Below are 24,447 nucleotides of genomic sequence, written 5' to 3'. Positions count from 1 at the left end.
AAGCATAAGAATTTTGCTTATGCAAAAGAGACAATAAAGATCGCTAGAATTTTAACACCGATTTTTATGAGAAGTTCTAGTTGCTATAAAATATTTTGTTAATATCTAAAAAAAGGAGAATATTATCTATGTACCTATTGTAATACGTAGTTTCAATGACAAATTTAGAGAATTTAACAATAGAACATATACACAGTTCAAAAACGATTGAAAAAAAAAAAACAAACAACTGAATGAAAATGATATGAGCATTAAACTCGAGAAAGAAGAAGAATAAATAGACAAGAGAAGCACAAGCAGAAATAGAATAAAATTATTGATATTTGGATTTTTCCAACAATTCTTATCAGAATCCGGTAGCTACGTAGCGCGTATTATAAATCTCATCGACAGAATTCAACAATGATCAATATATATTAAACGCGTTTTAGTCTTTAGTCTAGTTTTCTGTTTGTATAGTTTATAGATACATTGCGCATCGATAACCGATAATCCAACATGAAACTAACGATATTCTCATCACTTTTTTTGATATTTAACCATTAAAATCCTCTTTCATATGCTTATATTGTACATAAAAATAGTTATATTACATAAAAAATTATATATAGTAATTAACCTAAAATATCTATTTTTAAAAATTTTAACATTCTTATTCAGAGAATAATAAAAAGTTATTCCATTTTAGTAAAAATGCTAGCCATTCCAGTAAAATGGAAAATACTAAAGCTGAAAATAGTCTTTTCTATGTATATATTTACATAGAAAGACCCTAATATATATAAGAAAATCTCATTTTCGACATTCGTGGAATCAAGTCCTTTTTAAAATGAACGATTTAATCGAATTAAGGAGAGAAATGTTTGCACAATTCTCTCTTATATGCACAATCTAAATATACCTTTCCGTTGCTCGCAGATGAAACGAGCTGTATGACGAGCGCGCGCACGGTAATGATGCAACCGGGCATGGCGCCCTTATGGCAAACGTGGCGCACGAGAAGGAACGAGCGAGGCATGGCCTCGTGCACGAGGAGCCTCTCCTCGAATACGGCCTAAGTCTATACAGGGTGTTCTGGGTGTTCATGCCTTTTCTCTCGGTTCTTCCGCGTTCTTCGGCAAATCGATTTCTCTCAGCAATTCTACTTCTCGTGCATAATGATTTTTATAATTGTAGCCTTTAAACATTTTGTAGCTAAACATATAAGCGTATTAGTTTGTGATTCCGAGCAAAAAAAAAAAAAAATGTGAAAAAATTAAAAAAGTAATTAAAGTTAATTTTTGTTATCAGCAGTTTACCTATCGAATTTTCGAAAAAAAGTTTCTCGGAACAAAGTCTATTTACGAATATAAAAATCACTTAAAAAAACATTTTAAATGTTCCTATTAATATTTTAGCGATATATATCTGCGTTAATTATTCTGCATGGCTACTGGAAATTATTATTCTAATGCTCTATAAAAATTTTTAATTTCCACACTTTATTCGATACTTTCTTAATTATGAAATTTTATTTTGCTTTATCATAAATATTAAACAAAATTGTTTAACAATTATGTTTGCTCTTGTCCTAAAGCACAATAGCTTCCAATAAATCACTATATTTAGATTATAAAAAATTTTTACTTCTATTGTTTTTGTATGCGATTACGCTTTTGAGTTTCAAGGAATATGCATTAAAAAAGCTAGTTCTGTCTATAAATTTTATGTTTACTCTACACTTGCAGTATCAAAGGGAAAAGGCGACGAGCAAACACCCGAGGGACACCGTGTATATACGTGCAGACGTGTATACACGTCGAGTCCTAGATTCTTGCTTTCGTATCCGTGAGAGAGAAGAGAAGGAACAAACCCGTGGCTTGCCAGTCCCACGGGGCCTCGGTGTCCTCAGTTATCTCGGCCGGGCGGCGTGATGGGTAGAAGGGGGGCAAAGACGTGGGGCCTTATGCCTTATACCTTATACCTCCGCGCGCGATCCTCTTCTCGGTCCCCTTTCTCTCTCTCGCGGCCAGTCCTTTCGAATCCATCCGCCTGTCTGTTCGCCTCATCTCTGTCCTTTTCCATGGAACGCCAACGCCGCCCGTGATCGTTCTCTCTCTCTATCTCTCTTTCTTTTTTTCTCTTTTTCTTTTTCTTCCTGTTCCTTACATTTAATTCCGCCTCGTCTGCTGGTGATCTCTACCTCTTCGTCACGACCGCGAGAGCTCACCTCTGGACTTTCGTAAAATATGTATCCGCGTCTCGCTGATAATGAGAGAAGAACTCGCGAGCGAGCAGGTTGAGCTCTCGACTCGGATCTCGCGACTTCTTTGGAACGGAATGATTTCCTCCTCTGCTCCTCGCCTCCTCCTTTCCCTTGATTTACGTTTGTCGATGATTTACGTTGGTACCGTGTCGATTAATAAGCGCGGTGTACACGACGTAAAGCTTGAAACCCGGCAATGGCAAACTGCATTAGTAAAAGCTACAGTGATGTAAAAACAGCCCGATATACGAAATTTCGGATAGAATCATCCTTCGATATTAATTAGATATGAGAAATATGGGCTTCTTTTCAATAAATAAAAAAGTTTTCACAATCTTTAAAGTCACACATATTTATCTTGTAAATATTTTACATCCTAAATCTAATTTCTTGAAGAAACATTGTTGTATTATGTATTATGTATTATTATTATTATTATCATTATCTACTACATTGTTTTTTCTTCTTGTGAAAAATGTTTCTCCCTTTTTCTCTCAAATTTTGAAAAATAACAAGATCTCTGAATTATAATTATATTATAAATGTACTAGTGTGTAAAATTTCCAGTAAATAAGTTATGTATAAAAAATAATCTTTATAGTTATTTATAGGAATAAAAACGCAACAGAAATTAAATAATAAATAATTTAATTTATTCAAATTATATTGATTTCAAACTCTCATGTTAAAGTAAATATTTCCGTTGTCACGATGTGCTAACCTTTGAACCTAGTTAAACGTATAACACGTCTTTACGAATGAAGGGATTAAACAAACTCGAGTGCTAACGCGTTCCAGAAACAATCTACGTATCGACCCCTCTAAACAAATACGATGATGTAATCCGGCAACCCCTCCGCGCCTGTTATTTCAGGTATCTCTTTTCCCAGGTCCGAATAATCTTGGCCACATTTTTTTTCTCGCGCCATCGGATTATAACCAGATCGTATTTCAAAAAAAGGGAGTGCTTTGCTTAGTGTCTAGTTGAAATAAGCATATTGCCAGATTTACAATCACGAAGAAATTATCATAAACTTTAATTATTTAAATAAAATCGTTAATTGTCATTTGCTAATTTACACCTTGATTTTTTTCAATATCAATGCTAAGATTGTTACGTAAGTAAATTGCAAAACTTTTCTATACGTATCCATGTAAATAATAGAAAAAAATAATATATGATAAGAACAATATAACACAGTATTATATTATTAAGAAATCGGTATGTAGTTTCAGTGAAAAATTGTATTATAAAATAATCTCTATGAAGATAGGATAGATGATCGCAAGGTCATTATCCTTCGATAACGCTATGGGATCGCTCTTTTTCGAGTCGGGGACCGGAAAAGGCATGGAGAGAAAGAATGAACGGCCGACCTCCTTCTTCGTTGCCACCTTCTTCATCATATACCGGTGAAATTGCCCGCGGAAGGCCGGCGGAAGGCCGACCTGAGACTTTTTGAGGTTAACCGCGCCGCCTGTTAATGGTCAGAGCCACGAAAGCTGGCCGTATTTTAAAGTTGCCAGTAGTCGGCAGCGAACTCTTTTGCAGCGTCAATTAACTTCAACCAGAGTGCCGAAACGAAGACGCGGAAACAAGAGAAAAAAAAGGAAGCAGCTCTGTTTTTATTCATTCCTCGAGAGGACCAGAAGGCTGGATAATTCTCTATATTCACACGAATTTATATCGCGCTGTTTTTAAAGTAATTTAAGATAAAAATATAGGAGAGAGTTTGTAGACACAGTCATACAATCTCAATGTGAAAATAGCACAAATTTATGCAAAGAAAACAATCATGCAGGAAGTCATAAACATATCTAACAAACTAGTTTTTATCTTAGGCTTTTTGACTATTTTCTTTTCAAATTTAATTTATAAAAATTGCCGTTTAATTAACCAAATATTAATCCTAAAGTTCAATAAAAAATATGCGATAAAAATAATTAGCATTCGATATAAAATTGTTATACGTTTGTTATCAATTCGGTACTTCAAAAGACAATCGATATGCGAATGATTTTTCGAAAGTAATGATTCTCTTTCGGTTTGCTCTCGTCTCGCAGATTCCTGCGGTGAGAGAAGAAATTTATTGAAGAGCACGGTGATGGAAACGCGGTGATAATGCGATATTTCATCATCGCGGACGTGGACGAGTTAAGCGGAGTCGCGGACCTCCTGCATCGAAAGTACCGAATGGATTTCCTAGTGCGGCTCCCGATTATTAAATGTCGAACGTGAAGGAACGAACGATCGATCGCGTGACGAGGCGAAAAAGAATCGAGCGTTCGCGCTCGCGCTATCTAGATGAAGTTCATTAGAACGCGCTCTCTCTAAAGTCGAACACGTCGTTTGCGTTACCGGCATCGTCCATCCGTTCATCCGAGTATAAACGAAGCCCGGAGGAAATTCTGTTCCAGTTTTGAAAGAAATTGACTAATTATCATCAGTACCATTTAGCACAAATAAATATTATTACTAATGTTATTTTATAACGTACAGTTATATTTTCTAAAGTTTATAGACTTTTAATTAAAATAACATTCATATTTAGAAGTGTATAAAGTACTGCAAAGAACGAATACTTTAATACAAAAATATTATTTTTATCGATTGAAATAATAACAAGAGAAATGAAGAAAATTAATCAAAGATTTAAACAAAATTTTTTTTATACCACATTATAATAACGTTTGTAGTTCATTCCCTTGTAATCATATTTAATAGCAGTTATTATTAAAATTTTTTATCATCATATATTATTGTTAATTTTTAATTGATTATTAATGTTAAAATTTTAATAATATTGTTAATGTGTGTAATAATAATAATAATAATATCATTATTGTGTATACTTTTGTTCCATTAAATATTGTTTTTGACCATTAGTACAAAATACGCGTAGTAAAATCACTAATCTTTGAGGTATCGATTGCAAATATGCGATTGCGAAATAACAAAAAGCAAAATGTGTGTCATACTTCTTGAATGAAAAAGATTACATAAACGATTGCTACTGTTACACGATAATCCGTGTAGTACGACTATATATAATGAATCGAATACGAGTGAATTACAGTAAATTACTAACCAAGGCACTTCATTAAGCATAATATTATTATCGTTGTGCTGAACTGCGCTGGAAAATGGTGCGCAAAAGTGACGTTATACATCACGTAATGTTATACTTTTCGTCAAATCATATATTATACTTATGTGGTCTATTTTAATGAGAGAATATCACCAGTATCATTGACTTAAATAATAAACGCATAATATTAAATCGCACATGCAATTGCGTGGCAGATTATGTGTCTGGATATTTGGCTCTGAAATGATATGCAATACGCATCTATTAACAATAAATTTCAATAAAATCGTAGCAAATTATATGCGCGAATAAAATGTGTGCGTGTGGCTTTTTTTACATGACGTACTCTGTGCTATTCGTTATCATAAAAATAATTTCGATAAATCAAAGTAAAAAGTGGCCAAGTACCTATATCAACAATATTTCAAATATGAATAATTTTTTTTAAGAAATATTAATTTTTTTATAATTTAAAAGCAATCAGAAGAGCATAAATATCATGGATAATTTGAAAGCTAAAGTGTTAAATAAAAATTTTAGTATACAAGATTAAAATATTAATGAAAATTAATCGATATTAGAGTTGTTATTGTTAGAGTGAATTATTGATCAATTTTTTAATATGCTAACTTCTTCTTGAATAATACTTGTTAGTCTCTTACTCAATGTTTTGTTAAATTTTCGAAATGTAAGGAATTTTATAAAAATGTATATACATGAAAATAAATGTATTATTAGAATTATCATGATTAATGATAAAAATGATTAATAATTTAATAATACGTTATTAAATTATCGTGTACATGACGATAAGAATTTATTATATAATTACTATTTACTATTATTTGCGAATTATTTCATAATGTATGTAAATTATTTTTTGATATTAATAATGCTCTTCTCGAAATAGCATAATATATTCTACGCATTTTGTAAAGCTGTGCTTATGTTTTTAAAAGCTATAACTGAAATAAATTTATGAAATTATGTACATCTTAACGAGCACTGCGATAAGTATCATACGCTGAACATGGCTTATGACAAGATAAGTAGGAAGACTATATTTCATTCTATGAGCACGAAAGGGTTAACTCTGAAGACTAGAAAACACTTCATTTGCGTGAAGACAGGAAAAGGAATCTGACACAATTTGCATATATTACAATGATAAATTCGCGTTTACCGTGCCAGCGAAATGTTTGACAATAAAGACTAGAAGAACTCAAATATCTATCTATATGGAATATATAAATTATTCCATATAAAATCATTGGTTTGTACAATATCTTTTTATTATTACAATTAAATTTGGCGTTAAATAAATATAAAACAGATTCAAATTTTGTTTTAAATTAGTAACACATTTCATTAAATTTTACTTATATATTTTTGTTCAGATTTAAAACTCATCTACACCAGAAATAAATAAATTAAATCTTTCGATAAATTAGAAAAAATAGTATCACAGAGAAAAAAACTTTACTTAAATTTTTATTTAAATTATGTGTTATACAAATAGTGATTTCACCTCAACTCTCTCTTAAGAAATAAAAACCAATTTTAATAATCTATTTTGACGAATGAAACAAGTCAAATTATGAAAATATTACAAATTAAAGCGTTCTTTATATTAATTTGTAAATATATCTTATATAAATTTATTATAATTATGTATTGAACTCACGGAAAGAAATATTATATCTATAATATATCTTATATTTTTGGCAAATTTTATATTTTTCTTAAATAAAACAACAAAATAATTATTTGCATGCATTATATCTATATATGTAAATTATTAGTTATTATTGAATATTATTAAACTGATTTAGAATTTCATAAATTATACAATATAAACTCAAGAAAATTATTTAAAACAAAGATATTCAAGTTCAAGAAACTTTATTTCAAGATTATGTAACGTTAGTCACTTTCAAAACAAGATATAGTTTAAAATATAAAAGCAAAAGAAGTATGACATATACAACAGTTTCAATGTTTTAATGGTAAAAAGACTTTTATAATTATTGTACTATTAAAACCAACTAATACAATCTATTAATTTAGTAATTTATTAATTATCATAAAGTGTTTAACAATGATTTCAGCTTTGAAAAAATAATGTTGCATTGTTTTCACATCATCATCAATATGTCATAATTATCGATATGTAATGGCTCAAAGTAGACAATGATAAATAATATTATTCATTGTAAGAGAACTCCGGTTTGTTACATCAGCTTTAAACTAGGTGTGGATGAAATTGATACTTTCTTAGATAAGCAAGCAAAAAAATCGTGATGGATATTTTCAAGACTCACCTAAACCGTATCGTTGCAAAACCGATGAACGATCCTTTTCTCGACACCACACCGAACCTCCGTCGACGACCAGGGCGACGTTTGTAGAGGTAGGGGTGGGGGGGCAAAGTCTGTCCTGCACGCGCCCCCCCCGACGTCACTCGGGATCCACCGTTCTCGACACGTTCCTCGTGTTTCCGACTAGCGAATATACACTCACATACAGCCGGCAGGCTCGCTATTATATCGTTATTCTGGGTCGTCTCGTGACTCTTCGATCACGCCGCACATTCGCGATCCCGGTGCACTCGATATCTCGCGTTAGACGCACTAATAATAAATAGCGAAGCACTTGATCACTACGAGGAGCCCGATGACGTTACGGAGCTCGGCATCACAACTTTGCGATCTTACAGCATGCTTTTTTTCCGGAACAATCTACGCACACGCGTACACATGTATATACCTGTCACTGTTTATCCGTCGTGTCTATCCGTCTCGCTCGCACTCATACGATATTATTTTAATCGCGCAGAATCATTGTTCGATTCTTCACGGCCGCGTTAAATTCCGCTCGTCCCTTACGTGCGCTACGGGCAGGGGCGGGGAGGTGGCGAAGGTGACGCATAAAACGATATTCCGACGCGGGGACAGATGACGCCAGCTTGACATCTGAAAAAAAATATGTATTCGCGATCAGAGAACGGCGTCGTTTTTCAGAAGGACCGACGATCGAATCGCGAACGGTATCACTAGCTAGCTAGCTAGCTAGCTAGCCGGCCGGCCGGCGGGCCAGCCGGCATGCGTGCGTGCGTGCGTGCGTGCGTGTCGTGAAACTGCGGGGAGCCAGTATGGCGCCGGGCTTCTTTCGTACTCACCCTCTCACACTCACTCTCTCTCTCTCTCTCTGTCCCTCTCTCGCTTTGTTCTGACTCACTCGCTCATTCTATTACGTTCGCACATTTATTTCTCTCTCTCTCTCTCTTTCTCGCACGTCGATTCTCTTCGTCTCCTTCCTCCCACTCGTTCGCTCGCTTTCTTCCCTTTCTCTCTCACTCTCTCTCATTCACTAACATATTCCATCATTCCAGACTCTCTTTCTTTTTCGCTCGTGCGTTCCTCACGCATGTCTGACTGTCGTTCTTTCAACGTCTCTTGTAATCTCCTCCTTTATTCGACGCTCCTTTCTCGCGCGATTTCACGTCACCCACGCGTATATGCTTGCCACTGCAATTGAGATCCCAGAGAGCCAGTCACTCGCGTGTTTCTATAGAACCGGGGGGGACTTCGAAAATCTAATCACCACTTATTAACTATTCGCGATATCGCACAAAATTTTTAACTATCGTCACGAGTAAAGTAAAACGAGTGCAAAGAAGCAGAGTCTTAACGTACGCGACACGCAACGTAACGTTCGGTTCGAATCGTTAAGTGGAGTGAAGTTAGTACTCGTAATTAGTTAACTAGGCGTTTGCTATCTACACTTCTTGTACTTTCAGAGTTCGTCGCGAAAAGCGCGCGAATCGTTTACCGCGCTCGAAATGCTTATGCTCCTTACCGACGAGACTCCGAAAACTGAATTAGACTAATGATCCGTAATATTCTTTGAATTACAAACATACACACTTCGAGATGCATTCGCATGCAATGCACAACGGCGTAGAACCTTACATTTCCAAACATGTAAAATTGCAACTCTCACAGTACACATACATAAAGGGAGAAAAATTTGCAATAAAATTAAAAATTAATTAGTCACTCTCTTTGATCATCGTACCAAAAATTACCTATCAAAAGGAAATTGGACGCGAGATAGTAATTAATCCATCCCTCTCGATACGTGTATCCGTTGACGCAAATGAAATATGAATTCCAGACAGCGAGCTAAGCGATCGACTTTCGAATTAAAATTTTACCAAGCTAAGAAAAAAAAAAAAAAAAAAAAAAAATCGCGATAGACACATTCGCGCGATTCATTGGCGGCACGCTTTCCTCGAACTTTGACTTTAGCACGCGCTCTTCCCAGGGAGGAAGAGAAGGGAGAGGAGTAGCAAGCATTCGTGAATGTTGAGCGACGGCGAGGGTGGCACGGAATGCGAGGGGCGCATCCATTGCGGCACGCACTGGCCCCGACGTGCGTATCCTACGCGGCCGTTCCTCGGCGCTAAAATGGCGATCGAAGTGACAGCTCTCGCCGCCGTCGCCTCTCCCTCATACACCACTTCCCCCTCCTCGTCCTCTTCCTTCTCTACCACCGTCTTCTCGTCGCCGGCGAAGCTCAGCTCGACGAGACTTTACGCGCCGTACGACCGGTAGGCGCGTCCTCTCCCTTTTCGCGATAACAACCGGGACGGATATTTATTTATCGCTTCTTAGAACGCTGCTTCGTACTTACTCGCGTCACCGTTCTCCTCTCTCTTCCTCTCTCTCCTCTCTGTCTCTCTCATTCACACACTTGCTCATTCGCTCGTATTAATTCTATCTTTCTTTTTTCTGCTTTTCTCGCTCTCTCGACACGCGACGCGAGAAAGAGAGAGAGAGAGAGAAAGATGAGGGGAGGATGTTTATTCCTTTTCTCAAAGTTTGATTTTTACCGAACGCGCGATGACGACGACACACCGCCTTGACAGCCACGGGATGACGGTGGCGATAAACACGACGACGACGACGAAGACGACGACGACGACGGCGGCGGCGGCGGTACTCGATGGCGGCTCTTTCTCTCTCTCGGAGGAATCTCTCTCTCTCTTTCTCTCTCTCCTCGGTCCCGGACGACGCCTAACACCACCACCTCCACCACCACCACCACCACCACCACGATGCCACCTACGATAGCAGTGCCTGCCCGGACTCACGGGACTCGACTGGGCTTCGCCAGGCCGCGATACGCCCCTCACCCCCGCCGGCTCCCCGTCGCGCTTGCGCCGACCGGCTATCACCTCTACCTACCCCCTTCTCACTCTATGGCGATTACTAGCCGTTCCGCGCGCCTCGATCTACCCCCAGCGCAGTTGTACTAACCGTACGACATACCGTGATCCCCGCGGAGCTCCCACGCCCGCGGACGCCCAATCGCGCAATCCACCGGTGACAGGGATGTATCTCGTAAAAAGGCTGCGTTTGTATACGAGATAGTTCGATGTCTTCGAGATGGAAAGAAGAAAAGCTGATACAAATTACAAAGCTCAAGTCATCCGAAAGGTAGACCGGCAATATATATATATATATATGTATATATATATGGCATATGTTTTTATTTTATCATACAGTAATCAATTTCAAGTTGTTATTCATTCAGTCAAACAAATCTTAAAATTAAATTTTTTACGTTTTTTTTTGCAGAAAATAAACTGTTTACTTCTCTTTTAATGCGTTTTTTCTTTTATATGTATAAAGTTGAATTTATGTGGAGAGTAACAATGTAAAGAAAAGAGAAATGTTATATAAATATATGTTATATAAAAAATTAACTTCACTAGTCTTCGATTTCCTTGAATGTATGTACATTATTTTCTATAATTATTAATATTGATAATTATAGACAGTAATGCACGTATATTCAAAAAGAAATCGAAAAAGGATATTGAATTAAATTTTTTTATATTATATATTTATATAACATATAGTTATATAATATATTTATGTAATATTTTTTTCTTTACATTATTACTGTCCACACAAGTATAAATATATATTTAAAAAACAAAAATATATTATAAGAGAAATAAACAATTTATTTCTAAAAAAAAAACAAAAAATTTAACTTTATATACACATACATATATATATATATAAATATTCCACTACTTTTCTTTCAATTAATTATTTTATGTTAATTAATTCTATGATTAATTTTTCCTCCACGGAATATAAAGCTTTTATCCATAGCTTTATACAATTTGCAAATATTCTCAACATTAAATATTTTTATAATTAAGCTTCGAATAAAAGATTCTATTAACAATAAATATCATTATTGTCTATTCGATTTGCACTCTCAAAGTTTAACTCACAAGAGAGATAAATTTTAAATAAAATATCTTCTTTTAAATCATCAATTATTAAATAATTATCGATGACCGGTTTTCGTGTTCAATCTCATTATAAATTGAGGAGACATAGTGGCGGGCGACACTCGCTATAAAGTCTCGACGATAAATGACTGCACGCGCGAGATGACACGCGTTAAAGCGCAATGATGAGGACGTGAACGTAACGAGAGGGGAACGGGCGCGCGTATGCAAATGCGCGCATTGCTCGACGTTCGACCTCTTATACGAGTACGTATATAGGTACGAAAGAGGAAGATGAAAGAAACGGGAAACATACAGAAAGGAGAAAAAGATAATTCGCGAAGGAGGGAATCGCGTTGATCGTTTCGCCAAGGTATTCTCCTACGCGAAGAAGGGAGTAGTCGGTCGCGTACATAATTTTTTCGCCTCCCTTTGAAGTCGAGCCGCTAAAACTCGAGAGCTACTAACTGAGCCACGAATATCGACTGCAAAACAGGCCCCACCTTGTTTTACCGAACACCTTATGAGCATTCTTCTTCTGAGCAATTAAAGAGAAAATTTGCACTTGCAAAACTCAAGTACTTAAACTTAATATTTTCATATCTTTCATATACATACTTACAGATACGACAGTTCGATATAAGAAAATTTATGCACGGAGAAGTACAGTGAAGTATTATATTTTTCTCCTTTTTGCATTCTTCTGAAATATATATGTACCTACTTATATTTTCAAGGAAATTAATTTTGGAGTAATAGTGTCAAAAAAGTCAATTTTAATAAAATTGTCATTTTTTTCACATACGTTTCAATTTTCTATCCATATAATTTTTTTTCTTGAGAGCTTAAAAAATTTTTAATATATATGTATATACATATATATATATATATATATATATATATATATATATATATATATATATATATATATAATAAGAGAAGAGAGTTCATACAATTTTTAAAAGATAAATTGATAAAACTATTTATTTTTTTTTTCCTTTCTCTCTTTTTTTCTTTGGAAGTGATACAAAAATTATAAAATTAAATGTCTGTAATCTCAAAATGTTATGTTTGACAAACGCGAATAGAAGAACGCAAAAAAATGACACAATAAAAAGTTACGTTGGGCAGAGGGTATCGGTGATAATCAGTCGGATTTTCAGTTAAAATCAATTATCCTTTGTTTAATCTAAGCTTGATTCAATTAATAAATTCACAGCTCACCACTTATCGCGCACACAGCAGTCGAACGACGCTCAAAACGATGCAAGTATGTATCGGATTATACTCGTTAGGTCGCCCGGGCCGATAGCGGTGTCACTTTTGTTATTTATGCGCGCGCGTAGTGTATGGTCGGCGTTAGGTTTAATTTAATTTCTGCCGTTGATCTCGGTACGTTCAGCCGTGCCATGTCGTGCGAAATACCGGGGCATGCCCCGCGTGGCACGATCCGTAATTGAATCTGTAACGGCGAGCAAATCAGCGTGGCGATCATTACGTTACACGAGTCGCACACTCGACGAAGCGATCGGCGTTCGTTAGCCAATCGTTGGTTTAATTGCTGGGGGGCAAGCACAATAGGTCCCGGTTAAGCCGCAGCTTTGTGTTTAAAGCGTTAAGTAAACGCGGGCCTGGCCCCGCTGACCGATGGCCGCGATCTAATGGACCATTGTACTATAAACCTCTATTATTATCGCTACTTTCCTGACAGATTTCTGCTTGAGAAATAAGAAGAAATGATGTTACGCAGACACACCCATTCTTTTTAAATCGATTTGATACGATAGGAAATACAATGGGCAAATAGTGATATTTGTATTGTAGAATTAAATATCTGAGAATTCTTATGCAAATTTGACCTGCTTAAACCGCGAATTATATTCAGTTCTACGTAATTTATGAAAGTATTAAACATTTTTTTATGTTACAATTAGATAATTAATATTATAGAGTACAATTAATGTACTCTAAAAATACTTATTTTTATAATCAAATAATAGTTACATTTTAATATTATTTTACCATTTAATCCAATCATATACATTTTTATTTTAACTACTTAACTTATTCTTTATTTAATCAAAAAATTAAATTGTTCAACTATATACAAATAATTCCTAGCGATTAAATTCTACTCGAGCCTTAAAGATTAGCCCATTTTTATATCTGAAATTAGTAATACGTCTTTCAAAATAAAAAAAAAAAAAATTATGCATATGTGGAGCTTGTCATGGAACGAGCATAAACAGCAGTATTTTGACTGTATTGTGTTGTCTCAATATGCAACAGAGCGGGTAGCAAGTACAAGCGATGGAAATTTGTCGTTCAACCGAACGTTGTGATAATTAGGTTTAACTTGACTCGCTTTAATAATCCAAACACTACGCAAAGTGCATCGCGCGCATCCTTGCATGCCACGAATCCCGGCCGCATGAGCGGCCGCGACATTAGCGTCACCGTAGCCGCGAGCGGGTGACAAATTTTGCAAGAGCTACCCCCTGCCTACCTCTCTCTCCGCAAAGCTCCTCTCGTCCAGAGAATTATTAATGCATTTCCCGGAAGCGAGGTTACGAGGCGAACGCGCGCGCGAAATTAGCGAGCTGCAAAACGGCGGAGGTTCCGCGCTACAAGCGGATTCCGATCGAGATAATGAAAATTAACGACGTTAAAGCGCCGTCACGCCTGCAATTAATTATCACCGCGGTCCGTGCTGCCGATCGGCCCGCACGGTACACCGTCGGACCGCTCTCTTGTGCTATTGCTACAACATAATCGTGATATCAATCCTTCATTAATTCCTGAAGCCAAAGGACGATACGCGATCCAGGACTTTCCTTCGCGTGCGCGCGGCGCGATTAATTCTGCTGGATACTCTATAAAGCTATACATAGAGTGTCCCGCGCCGTCACCGGATATTAATGATGCGTTGCTCGAGTTAGCGAATGCTACGAAGTTTTACGGTCGAAAAGTCACCCGCATAATAGCTTAGTAATACCTAACTGTCAAAACTCGTTTTTATCTATATGTATGTTTCCTTGACTGAATTTTGGACGAAATAATTGTACTGAATTGACAATTATAATTTCGATAAAGGAAACAAAGCTAGATTGGACATGAAGTGGACATAATCTATATTTATATATAATAAAAAAATATCTTGGGAAAATATATAATATTTCGCTTTACTCTTTATCGTTACAAGGAGTTTTCGAGACATTTTTCATTATAAGCGGAGAGTTATCGAGCTCTATGAATTATACATCGCATCACGATGACCTTATCGCAAAGTTTCTCTCGCGGTGGATGATCGCCGACACGCGAGCGGAGAGATAAGGCAAACAAAGGAACTCTTAATAAAGAGACAGCAACAATAGAATTAAATACCGAGCAACGAGTGGCGACTTTTTTCATTGTGCGGCAATTCAAACGCGAGTTGATCGTTTGCCAAATTTCAGACCATATTTTCTTCCAAGAGAGCTTTTTACTTTTTCCTTCTCTCAATACACTCTCAATAAGTTAATGTGCTTTTTATCTCATACATATACATCATCTGCGTTAAAATAGTTATATTTTTTTATATTCTTTGTTAAAAGCAGAATTGGTGGATATAATAAACACATCACTATATAATAGGATTCTTCCTTTAATTAAAAAGACATAAAAATATTACTTATTAAAAGCGTTTAAAAATTTGTGTTTGTTGAAAAAAATCTTTTCTGTTAAAAAGATTTTAATATTTAAAGCGTTATAATATAGATTTGATTATTACTCTGATGTGAAAAATGAGAAAATGTATTCTTTGACAAAATTAATGTTTACACATATAAAATCACACACATGGAAAATCTTAAAAAGCGTGGAATTTTAGAGAAAATAATAGATGTTTACTTAGTTTCGCTTATATTCTAAAATTTACTAAGTAATTTTTTAAATGTCTGTATATATTCTATGTACTGTATGTACTAAGAAACAAATAATTTCTAAGTATATTTTCAAGATGTTAAATTTCTTATCAGCATTTTTCCACGACTATGTTTTCGTAAGGATATGGTGTGCAAAAAAATTTTCATGAATCTTCTTTTTTTCTAATTAATGAGTTTGTAGATATAATTACGAAATTCAAAGTGATAAGTTCTTTAAAAAACGTTTAAAAAATACTGTAAGTTCTTTAATAAGCGTTTAAAAAAATACTGTTTAAAGAGTAAGTAAACACTTTATAAATTGTGTATTTTTACTTTGTTTGTACCTAAACGCCATAATAAAGTCTTTAATCTCGTTAATAACCCTGACGAATATCTCAGTCAAAATTTTAACTCGTGTCTCGTGCATCTGGCATTCAGAAACGCCGATTATAGGAAAACACATGTGGAGCACGTGTACATGCTAGGCCGTAAAAAGCAATGACTTCTTGGCAACATGTCGCGCCCAAGAATATTCCTAAGATTTTTAATTACTTTCTTTGTATGCAATGTGTGTATATGTATGTATATGTAATATGTAGTGTGTGTAATTTATTTAAACTATTTCAAATAATCTTATGAGAATTACGTGATTTTATAATTTCAAATTTATATGCTATTGAGTAATAATCGAATGACATTTATCATATTTTTTGTTATACGTTCTTAATAAATTATATTAAATTTAGTAAATCAGTAATTTTTATATTTTATTAATTAAAATTTCATTAATTAGATTTGCAATTTCCATAAATTATAATTTATGATATAAAAATTATAATTTATAATATGTGAATATATATGCATAAAATTTATAAACTACTTTATATTAAATTTCCTTCTGATATATATATATATATATATTATATATATATATATATATATTTGAATTATAAGAATAAAAAATACTTTTTTTGTGACAGTAATACAAAAGAAAAAATTATCTATAGAATTTTCTATAAAATGAATAAGATTGATCGTGAAAGAAACTGTTTTCACATTATTAAAATATTTTTAAATCATACAAAATGTTTTAAGTTTTGTTTATTAAATAATGGTTTATTAATTTATGGTTTAAAAGCAATGAAACATTTTAAATAAAATATAATATGTTTTATTGCCTTAAAAATTTTTTGAACTTTTGAATATCGACTGAAGTAGCAAGCACGTCCAAAATTAAATATTGAGCATTATTAGGATCTGGTTGAGCATTCGTCACTGTCGTCATTTTATACAACCAGCTAGCTGCAGAACTGCCTGATTCTACCCTTATACGTGTGCGTAATAATCCAGTGGCGGCCAATAAAACTTCCTCTATTTTTAAGCGTAACAAATCGATCCCTATAAATATTTAAATAATTTTGAAAAGCTGTTCTTCTCTCTCCTCAAATTGCATTTATTCCATTCTTTAGCAGTGATGATAAATTCTAATCATACCTCTTAAATTCGTAGCAGAAACGGCGATCGCATCTTTAGGTATGCAATCGCTTTGAACAAGATCGCATTTATTGGCGACGTCGATAATCGGATGAGCCTCATTTAACATAGGTTTTATCGTTTGCTGAACGTGTTGATATTGTGCTTTCATATCAGGATGACTGACATCATATATATGAATTATAACATCCTAAGGAAACAAAATCTTAAATTAAACATTTTTTTCTGTACAAAAATAAATAATGGATCAAAATATCAAGACAATCAAAATATAAATATTAGATATATGATGCTTACAGCAATTATGGCATCCTCCAGAGTTACAAGAAATGGTTCGATCAAAGTTTCTGGCACATCTTGGATAAATCCAATAGTATCCATGAACAATACTTTTAATTTGTTGGGTAAAATTCCTTCATGTGCAGTTGTGTCAAGGGTTGCAAATAATTTATTTTTAGGTTGAAGAGATTTGTCATCTGTAAGTGCCTTAATTAAGGAAGTCTTTCCTGCATTTGTGTAACCAACCACAGCAACTGTAGGAAAACCATACTTCTTACGCTGACTTCTGATGAGTGTTCGATGCTGCTGTAACTTTTTCAATTCGTTTTTTAATTTCTTTTCTCTACTGTCAAACATCATTTTTGTCTTTTCTGTTATGTGTATTATACCAGAGCGAGTCACAGACGTTTCATATACTTTTTTCCGGATATATGGTACTTCTGCTAAAGCTACTTGCAGTTTTGCTTCTCCACTTTTCGCATGTTGACGAAATATATGGATAACTATGGAGTAACGATCGTATACTGGTAGACCAAGAATTTTTTCCAATTCAGCAATTTGAATAAACCGTAGCAGATTAGTACTGACAAATATAGCAGTTGGATTTTCACATTTACTTAATTCTTTCTTCAAGTTTTCCATTGATCCAGTACCTAACAAACGCTTCTTTTGCAATGAAAGTAATGGGGCATATATTGTTCCAACTACACACCAGTTAGATAGAGTATTTATGAGTGCTACAGCTTCAGCCATTTGTAGCTCTGGCGAAGTGTTTCTTTTCTTGTCTTTACCCCATTTAATATATGGCTGTAAAACAAATGTTCTATGTCCTTCAACTGTAGTACCTAAATAATGATTGGAAATCTCGGCATATGCTTCCTGGTCCTTTTCTTCATCTGCAGATATATATTCTTCGGAATTATGATTGAAACGGTAAATAATATCCTGAAGCAATATTCCTGATCTTTTACAGATCGTGTTGGTTTTGTTACATACTTGTAAATTGCACTGTGCAATATTTAAAATCTTACGTACGCAATGCATTTTACACCTAGAAAAATTTTAGATATTCTATATCTAATATAATAATAATTAATTGTATGAATTATATAAAATATTTAATATTGACAATTTTGTTGTCTTGTATATAAAAACACATAACCTTCTTGATGTTGTGCATTAATATTTCACTTCATTTATATTATTCACACATAATAATTATGTATACGTACGATAAACAATTGATATAAGTACACGTAGAAAATTATAAATACTGGCAAGTTACATTGCCACTCACAATTGTGTTATTGTCAATTGTTGTTATTCATTCGTGCGAGGTTAGGTTAGTTATTCTAACTTTATTCCTAGCGAGATGAATATGCACGTATATACGCTCACAATTAATATTTGACGACTGTATGATGCAATCTTTCTCATCAGAACTACACACGCATAATATTAAAATATGTGTATATCGCGATGAATTGTACGAAAATATTATAAAACTGTTTCTTGGATCAGCTAATTGCAGTTGAGTGTGGCTGCATTTCTTTTAAAATAATAGTATGTTATACATATAAATAAAAATATATGTATATGAGTGGATTTTTTTTTAGCACTGCCAATACACCGGCAATCTGTATCAACACAGCTGATCGCATCGATATTTGATTCACATACACACAAGCATGCCACGTGACAACCACTTATCGGAGCACTGGCTCAGCTGACAGGAGGCAGTGCTGTGCCTGTGCGCCTCTGCTCTCTGCTCTCTGCTTATGAAGTTAGTCTGCGTAGTAACCTTAGCATCTCGAGATCAACGACCAACGACTGCGACTACGTCGCAGCGGAAATGGAGCCGGGAACACTGGCAAGGGTGTTGCACGATTTCCTCACTACTGTCGATGGAGAGCTGAGCCTTTCCAAAGGACATTACTTCTTGGTACTTGTTGTGAAGTGTCACATAACCTGGTAAAAAATAAACAGCTGGAAAAATAATAGTATATGGCTTGTCATTCTTCTTTAGGTACATGAGATTATAGACAAGCATTGGTGTTTTGGTCAATCTCAAGATAGGGTCGGCAAATTTCCTCTCAGTCATTTACATAAAGTGGAACTCCCTCAGTTTGGTGAGACAGAAAGATTATTTGTCGCTATAGCTGACTTTCCTGGACAGGAAACTGGAGATTTATCCTTTGCACAAGGTAAAATTATTAAAAATTGTCAAAGATGCTGTAACAATATTGCCATAAAGTCACACATTTTTTAAAGAATTTATAATTAGCCTTGTTTTTAATAGAAGTTTTTAATATCAAGTAAAAAGTTTTTAATATAGCGTGGGATGGAAACGACAATTGAAACTATATGTTTCTTTTTCATTGGAATAGGAGAGCTTATAACTGGAATAAGAGACATAGGTTCAGGATGGTGCATGGGCAGAACAAGTTCCAAAAATGGTATTTTTCCAACAACACATACATGGGAACTAGATACAACATTGATAAAGGTAGTTTAAAAAGATAATATATACATAACATTGCCTATCAGTTAAACCGTATTCGTAATTCTATTCGAAATATTTGTTTGCAGAAAACAATGAAAAAGAAATCAATAAGAAAAAAAGCAAAGGTTAAAACAACATTGAAAGCGCAACTTGATGAAGAGTTGGACTTAACTGCGGGAGAAACTGTTATTGTTATAGAAATTTTAGATGATGGTTGGTGTCGTGGAATTACAGAAGATGGTAGGGAAGGTATATTTCCAGAAGGATTTATATCATATATAGATGGAGATGAAGACACAGTTGATCAAGTGGAAATAACATGCGCAACACAGAGTAATATTATATCCTCTTCAACATCATATGGTGGCATAATTTATAAAGATTTTGGTGAAACTTCTATCATAAATTCTTATATGAATCTACCTGACGAGCCTGCTCCAAGTTATTTTGATTTATTCCCAGAGACCTTATCGACAATCAGTGATGCAAAAGACATACAATGCAATACTCATGCGAATTTTATCGACGTTAAACCGTATGCCATAACATTATATCCATTTAATGCACAGTTTCCAAATGAATTGAGTTTCGGAGTAGGTGAAGTGGTGCATCTCATCAGGCACATTGATTCTGAGTGGATGGAGGGTATGATCGACACTACTAAAGGCATTTTTCCATCGTCTTACGTTAATATTATAGTCGATTGTGCGGAAATCACGCAGAGCCAAGTCCAGTCTGAAGTTATGCCTGCAAAAAAAGATGCTCTGGAACCGGGCGTTACTGTAAAAGTATTATTTACCTTTGACGCGCAGATGGACGGTGATTTGAGCGTTCACGAAGATGAATTTGTCACCGTAGTAGAAATGGCTAATGAGGATTGGGTAAATGTGAAGAACAAAAGTGGCTTAGTCGGTTTGTGTCCACGAGAATATTTGAGCTTGTCCGAACATTCATCAGATAGCCTACAGGAGTCGAACTTGGAAGAATTCGAAGATTTTGTTTTAATTAGACATAAGGAAGCAAACGATGTCATAAGTGAAGAACAAAAGCCGAAGAGAATGTCGCAACCGCATAGGCCAGCACCGCCAGCTCCGGCCCCAGGTAGAGTGCCATTACAGAAGGAAGCTGTTGCAAATGTAGAAGTATCTGTTCAAGAAAATGAATCTGCAATTAATAATACAGTCGATATAAGACAAAAACGTGCGGATCAACGACAAAATGTAATATCAGAGTTGGTTATAACAGAGAAGGAATATGTTCGCGATTTAAAATTAACGTACGAAACGTTTAACTTGCATGATCCAAATTTTCTCGGATCAAGAGGAATCGATGTCGTTACATTGTTTGGGAATATTTTGGAAGTTATTCATGTCGCCGAGGAATTATTGGATATGATCTTGAAAGCGATGAAAGATTGTGATGAAAGCTTGCAAACAATTGGGCCTTGTTTTGTAAAGATGTCCGAGAAATTAAAAAATGTTTATGTTAAGTATTGCGGAAATCATGAAGCAGCATTAGCTTTATTAAAAAAGGTAATTAAAAAAAATTTTATATATGTAAAATAAACATAATTTTTCTAAGCTTATCTATCTACATATAATACGAAAAATTTATAATTTAAAGATTACATAATTCTAAGATTACATAAATCTCACCTATTTCTATTTCAGTATGAAAATAATGAAGAGATTATGAAAGTATTTAACAAAGGTATTGAGACATTACGTCGTCAAGTTGCTTGCTTTGATATGAGCTCCATTCTGATAAAACCAGTTCAAAGAATTTTGAAATACCCACTAATGTTATATGAATTAATAAAGGTCAGTAATTGCATCAATTATATAAAGCATAAGAAGTGTATGAGTAAGTTTATTTTAAAAGTAATGTAAATACAATTTTAACATCTCATTAAAATGCGTAAACATTTTAATGAGATGTTAATAAAAACTGATATATGTATATATCAATTTCAACAAGATTAGCAAAAATAAACTTAGATTTTTTTTCAGAAGTAAATACAATACTTTCATATAAATATCATTTTTAGTGTACAGAAGATAATCATCCGGATAAAGCAACTATAGAAGAAGCGTGGAAAGCCATGACAAACGTAGCTAGTTACATCAATGAATATAAACGCAGAAGAGATATTGTGTCAAAATATTTAGAAAACGATAATACTTTAATTAGCAAAATGTCGAAATTAAATATGCACTCTGTAGCAAAAATGTCTACAAGGCTAAGTACAAGATTGTCGGCGAGTCTGGGACTAACAAATATTGCGAGTGACACCGAGTTTGAAGAGCTTGAGAAACACTTTCGATCCATAGAAAAATGTACATGGCAATTAACTAAAGATATTGAGCAGTGTACCACACATTTGAGTGATGAAGCTATATCTGGTGAAGTAATAGCTGAATTCCTGGTACATTATTATCAAGAATCTCCCACCGTCGAAATGAAAAAGCTACAAAACATAAGATCCATAATTTGGACTCAATATGTGCAGGACTTTAAGTCCTGTATCGAAAAAAGAGTCAGTGCACCGTTGCATTCCCTAGCGTCGCTGTTAGAAGGACCGGCGATGTTGGTAGCGAAGAGACATGATAAGTTGCTGGACTACGACGCTGCTATTTCTAAGAGTGAGAAATATAAAGAATCAAAAATTGTAATTGTTTACATAATTTAGTATTTATTTCTTATGAACGACTAGCGAGATGTAGATTTTTTGTTTATGTATTACTTTACCTTTTGTTTCAGATACAAGAGGAATTATTTACTGCTAAGAGTAATTACGAAGCATTGAATCAACAATTGATCGAGGAATTACCCATACTAATAGACGCGGCGACAAACATTTTAGTTAATTGCATAAGGTCCTTTGCCAGCGCTCGAAAATTATTAAGTGGAAGAATTACTAAGCAATATCTGACTCTTTGCGAGGTATAAATATTTGGATAAAACTTTGCTTTTTAATTCTGAAATTGGAAGTAAATATGTGAATAAAAAATAATTTTTTTTTATTTGTCAGACATCGCCGCATCTATCGTCGCAAGATGTGTTGGAATCATTTCTTGTGAATCATAATTTAATATGGAATCAAATAACGCGTTTAGCATTTGCTGGCACGAATCCTCAAATAGATGAAATCAAATCGCAACTGTCTGAACAAACGGAACAGCAAAGATTCCTGCTTAGAGAGAAATATACGGTGGACAAATTATACGTGGTGATTGAGGACATTGTCAGTAGTTCCACGCTCGATGTAAGTGCAGCGAGAGGTATGTTAATTGCAGTAATAAAGAAACAGGATCCAATGGGAAACACGGCGAGATGGTACGTCGACACTGGAGTCACTCAAGGATTTGTGCCTTCTCAAAAATTGAGACCGGTTCAGCGACAAAATCAGCACCACGATCAAACCACGATGGATATTGCTGTTACTGGAAGGAAGAGCTCCAGTCCTCCAAATTTGATGTCACTGGATTCTCCAGAAAAGGAGATCAAGAAAACGTCTCAATCGCATCTGCAAGATTTACTTTCATTAGAACAACAAGAATCGAAACTAAGCCACCATTACAGCAACGTGTCAGAAAGGCCGAGAGCTCAAGTTTATCAGAATGTATTTAGTGAAGTTAGTATTTTAATATCCTTGATTGCGTTCTAACATTTTTCTATTAATATAACTTGATTTTTAGTTTTACTACGCGATGTACGATTTTGCTGGAAACATACCGGGCACGTTGCCCATAACTAACGGCCAAGCCCTTCGACTTCTTAGACCTCGTGACGAGAAAGGGAATGACGAATGGTGGCTCGTAGAGAATCGCGACGGTAAGCAAGGTTACGTTCCGCGGAATTATTTAAGCTCATCGATTAAATCAAAGCCATAATGATGGAATGAAATCAAACTTAGGGCACAAGTTTTACATTTATATTATTATAAGTTTCTCGCTGTAAAATTATGATAATTAATCTAATTGAGAAATCAGTCATCCATTATACAATGCCAATCTGTTATATAATTTAAGGATTTTGTTCCAGAAAATATTAGATATATTAGTAGTAGTAGCGTGTGCGCGCACAAGCTTATTTCAATTTAGTAGCCTATAAAATATTTTTACCTAACTGAAATGTACAAAAAGAAGCTTTATTTCAGCATGATTAAGCCTCGAATTAAAAAAAAGTTATTTATCAGGATGTATATTTATAGAAATACTCAAGATAACTTTTTTAAATTTCTTGTTAATATTTAGACTTGAACTTGCTTAAGGATTTATATATTCTTTAAGATTTTTACATACTCAACAATTTCAATATTATGTAATTGTTATATGCGTGTATATAAGTGTACATAATATTTTATTGGAAACATGCTTTCCCTGTTGATGGTTAAATTATTTTCAACCATATAAGCTTAATAATCAATGTTATAACAAAGAAAATTGTGCATATCTTGTCGCTTAAAACAAAGTTTCCCAATAGAACATTTCTACAATTTTTAATATATATAAGTAGCCTACACCACATATCAGGTATATACATATATTGTGATCTTTTTTTTCTATTCATATATTTTATTCATGTTTTTATCAGTTGTATCTTTTTATTGATTTTTTAGG

The 24,447-nt window shown here is 34.5% G+C and overlaps 3 protein-coding genes across 10 annotated transcripts in view; 1 reads left to right on the top strand and 2 right to left on the bottom strand.

The window, feature by feature from the left end:
• Plexa (plexin A) overlaps positions 1 to 10,504 on the bottom strand; it is a 256,742-nt gene extending 246,238 nt beyond the window's left edge. The window contains exons 1-2 of one of the 4 annotated variants that reach the window (XM_072887441.1): positions 10,465 to 10,504; positions 7,656 to 8,306 (exon numbers count right to left, since the gene is read on the bottom strand). The gene's annotated coding sequence lies outside the window, so the exon portion shown is untranslated. Of the gene's footprint in view, positions 1 to 7,655; positions 8,307 to 9,421; positions 10,429 to 10,464 lie in introns of those variants that run through there. The other 3 variants (XM_072887436.1, XM_072887440.1, XM_072887439.1) reach the window with 3 other exon arrangements.
• Positions 10,505 to 16,697: 6,193 nt separating this feature from the next.
• Positions 16,698 to 18,989, bottom strand: LOC140663364 (putative GTP-binding protein 6). Of its 4 annotated transcripts, none has more exons than XM_072887456.1 (4): positions 18,721 to 18,989; positions 17,341 to 18,373; positions 17,044 to 17,233; positions 16,698 to 16,947 (listed from the first exon to the last, which is right to left on the bottom strand). In XM_072887456.1, the coding sequence occupies exons 2-4, from the start codon at positions 18,364 to 18,366 to the stop codon at positions 16,721 to 16,723; spliced, it is 1,443 nt and encodes a 480-aa protein (XP_072743557.1). In that variant the 5' UTR covers positions 18,367 to 18,373; positions 18,721 to 18,989; the 3' UTR covers positions 16,698 to 16,720. The 4 variants fall into 4 exon arrangements, with proteins under 4 accessions (XP_072743557.1, XP_072743554.1, XP_072743556.1 ...); XM_072887453.1 differs by having other exon boundaries at positions 18,555 to 18,988; XM_072887455.1 differs by having other exon boundaries at positions 18,620 to 18,988.
• Positions 18,990 to 19,045: 56 nt separating this feature from the next.
• Positions 19,046 to 24,433, top strand: LOC140663361 (rho guanine nucleotide exchange factor 38). Of its 2 annotated transcripts, none has more exons than XM_072887443.1 (9): positions 19,046 to 19,264; positions 19,349 to 19,526; positions 19,710 to 19,828; positions 19,912 to 21,357; positions 21,496 to 21,645; positions 21,873 to 22,493; positions 22,586 to 22,768; positions 22,857 to 23,447; positions 23,524 to 24,433. In XM_072887443.1, exons 1-9 carry the CDS (start codon positions 19,175 to 19,177, stop codon positions 23,716 to 23,718), a joined length of 3,573 nt encoding a protein of 1,190 aa, XP_072743544.1. In that variant the 5' UTR covers positions 19,046 to 19,174; the 3' UTR covers positions 23,719 to 24,433. The 2 variants fall into 2 exon arrangements, with proteins under 2 accessions (XP_072743544.1, XP_072743543.1); XM_072887442.1 differs by having other exon boundaries at positions 22,857 to 23,459; positions 23,524 to 24,431.
• Positions 24,434 to 24,447: the final 14 nt, after the last annotated feature.

The sequence above is a fragment of the Anoplolepis gracilipes genome, chromosome 3 (assembly GCF_047496725.1).
Source record: "Anoplolepis gracilipes chromosome 3, ASM4749672v1, whole genome shotgun sequence".
Classification (NCBI taxonomy): domain Eukaryota; kingdom Metazoa; phylum Arthropoda; class Insecta; order Hymenoptera; family Formicidae; genus Anoplolepis; species Anoplolepis gracilipes.
This window is presented reverse-complemented; position numbering and strand designations above follow the sequence as displayed.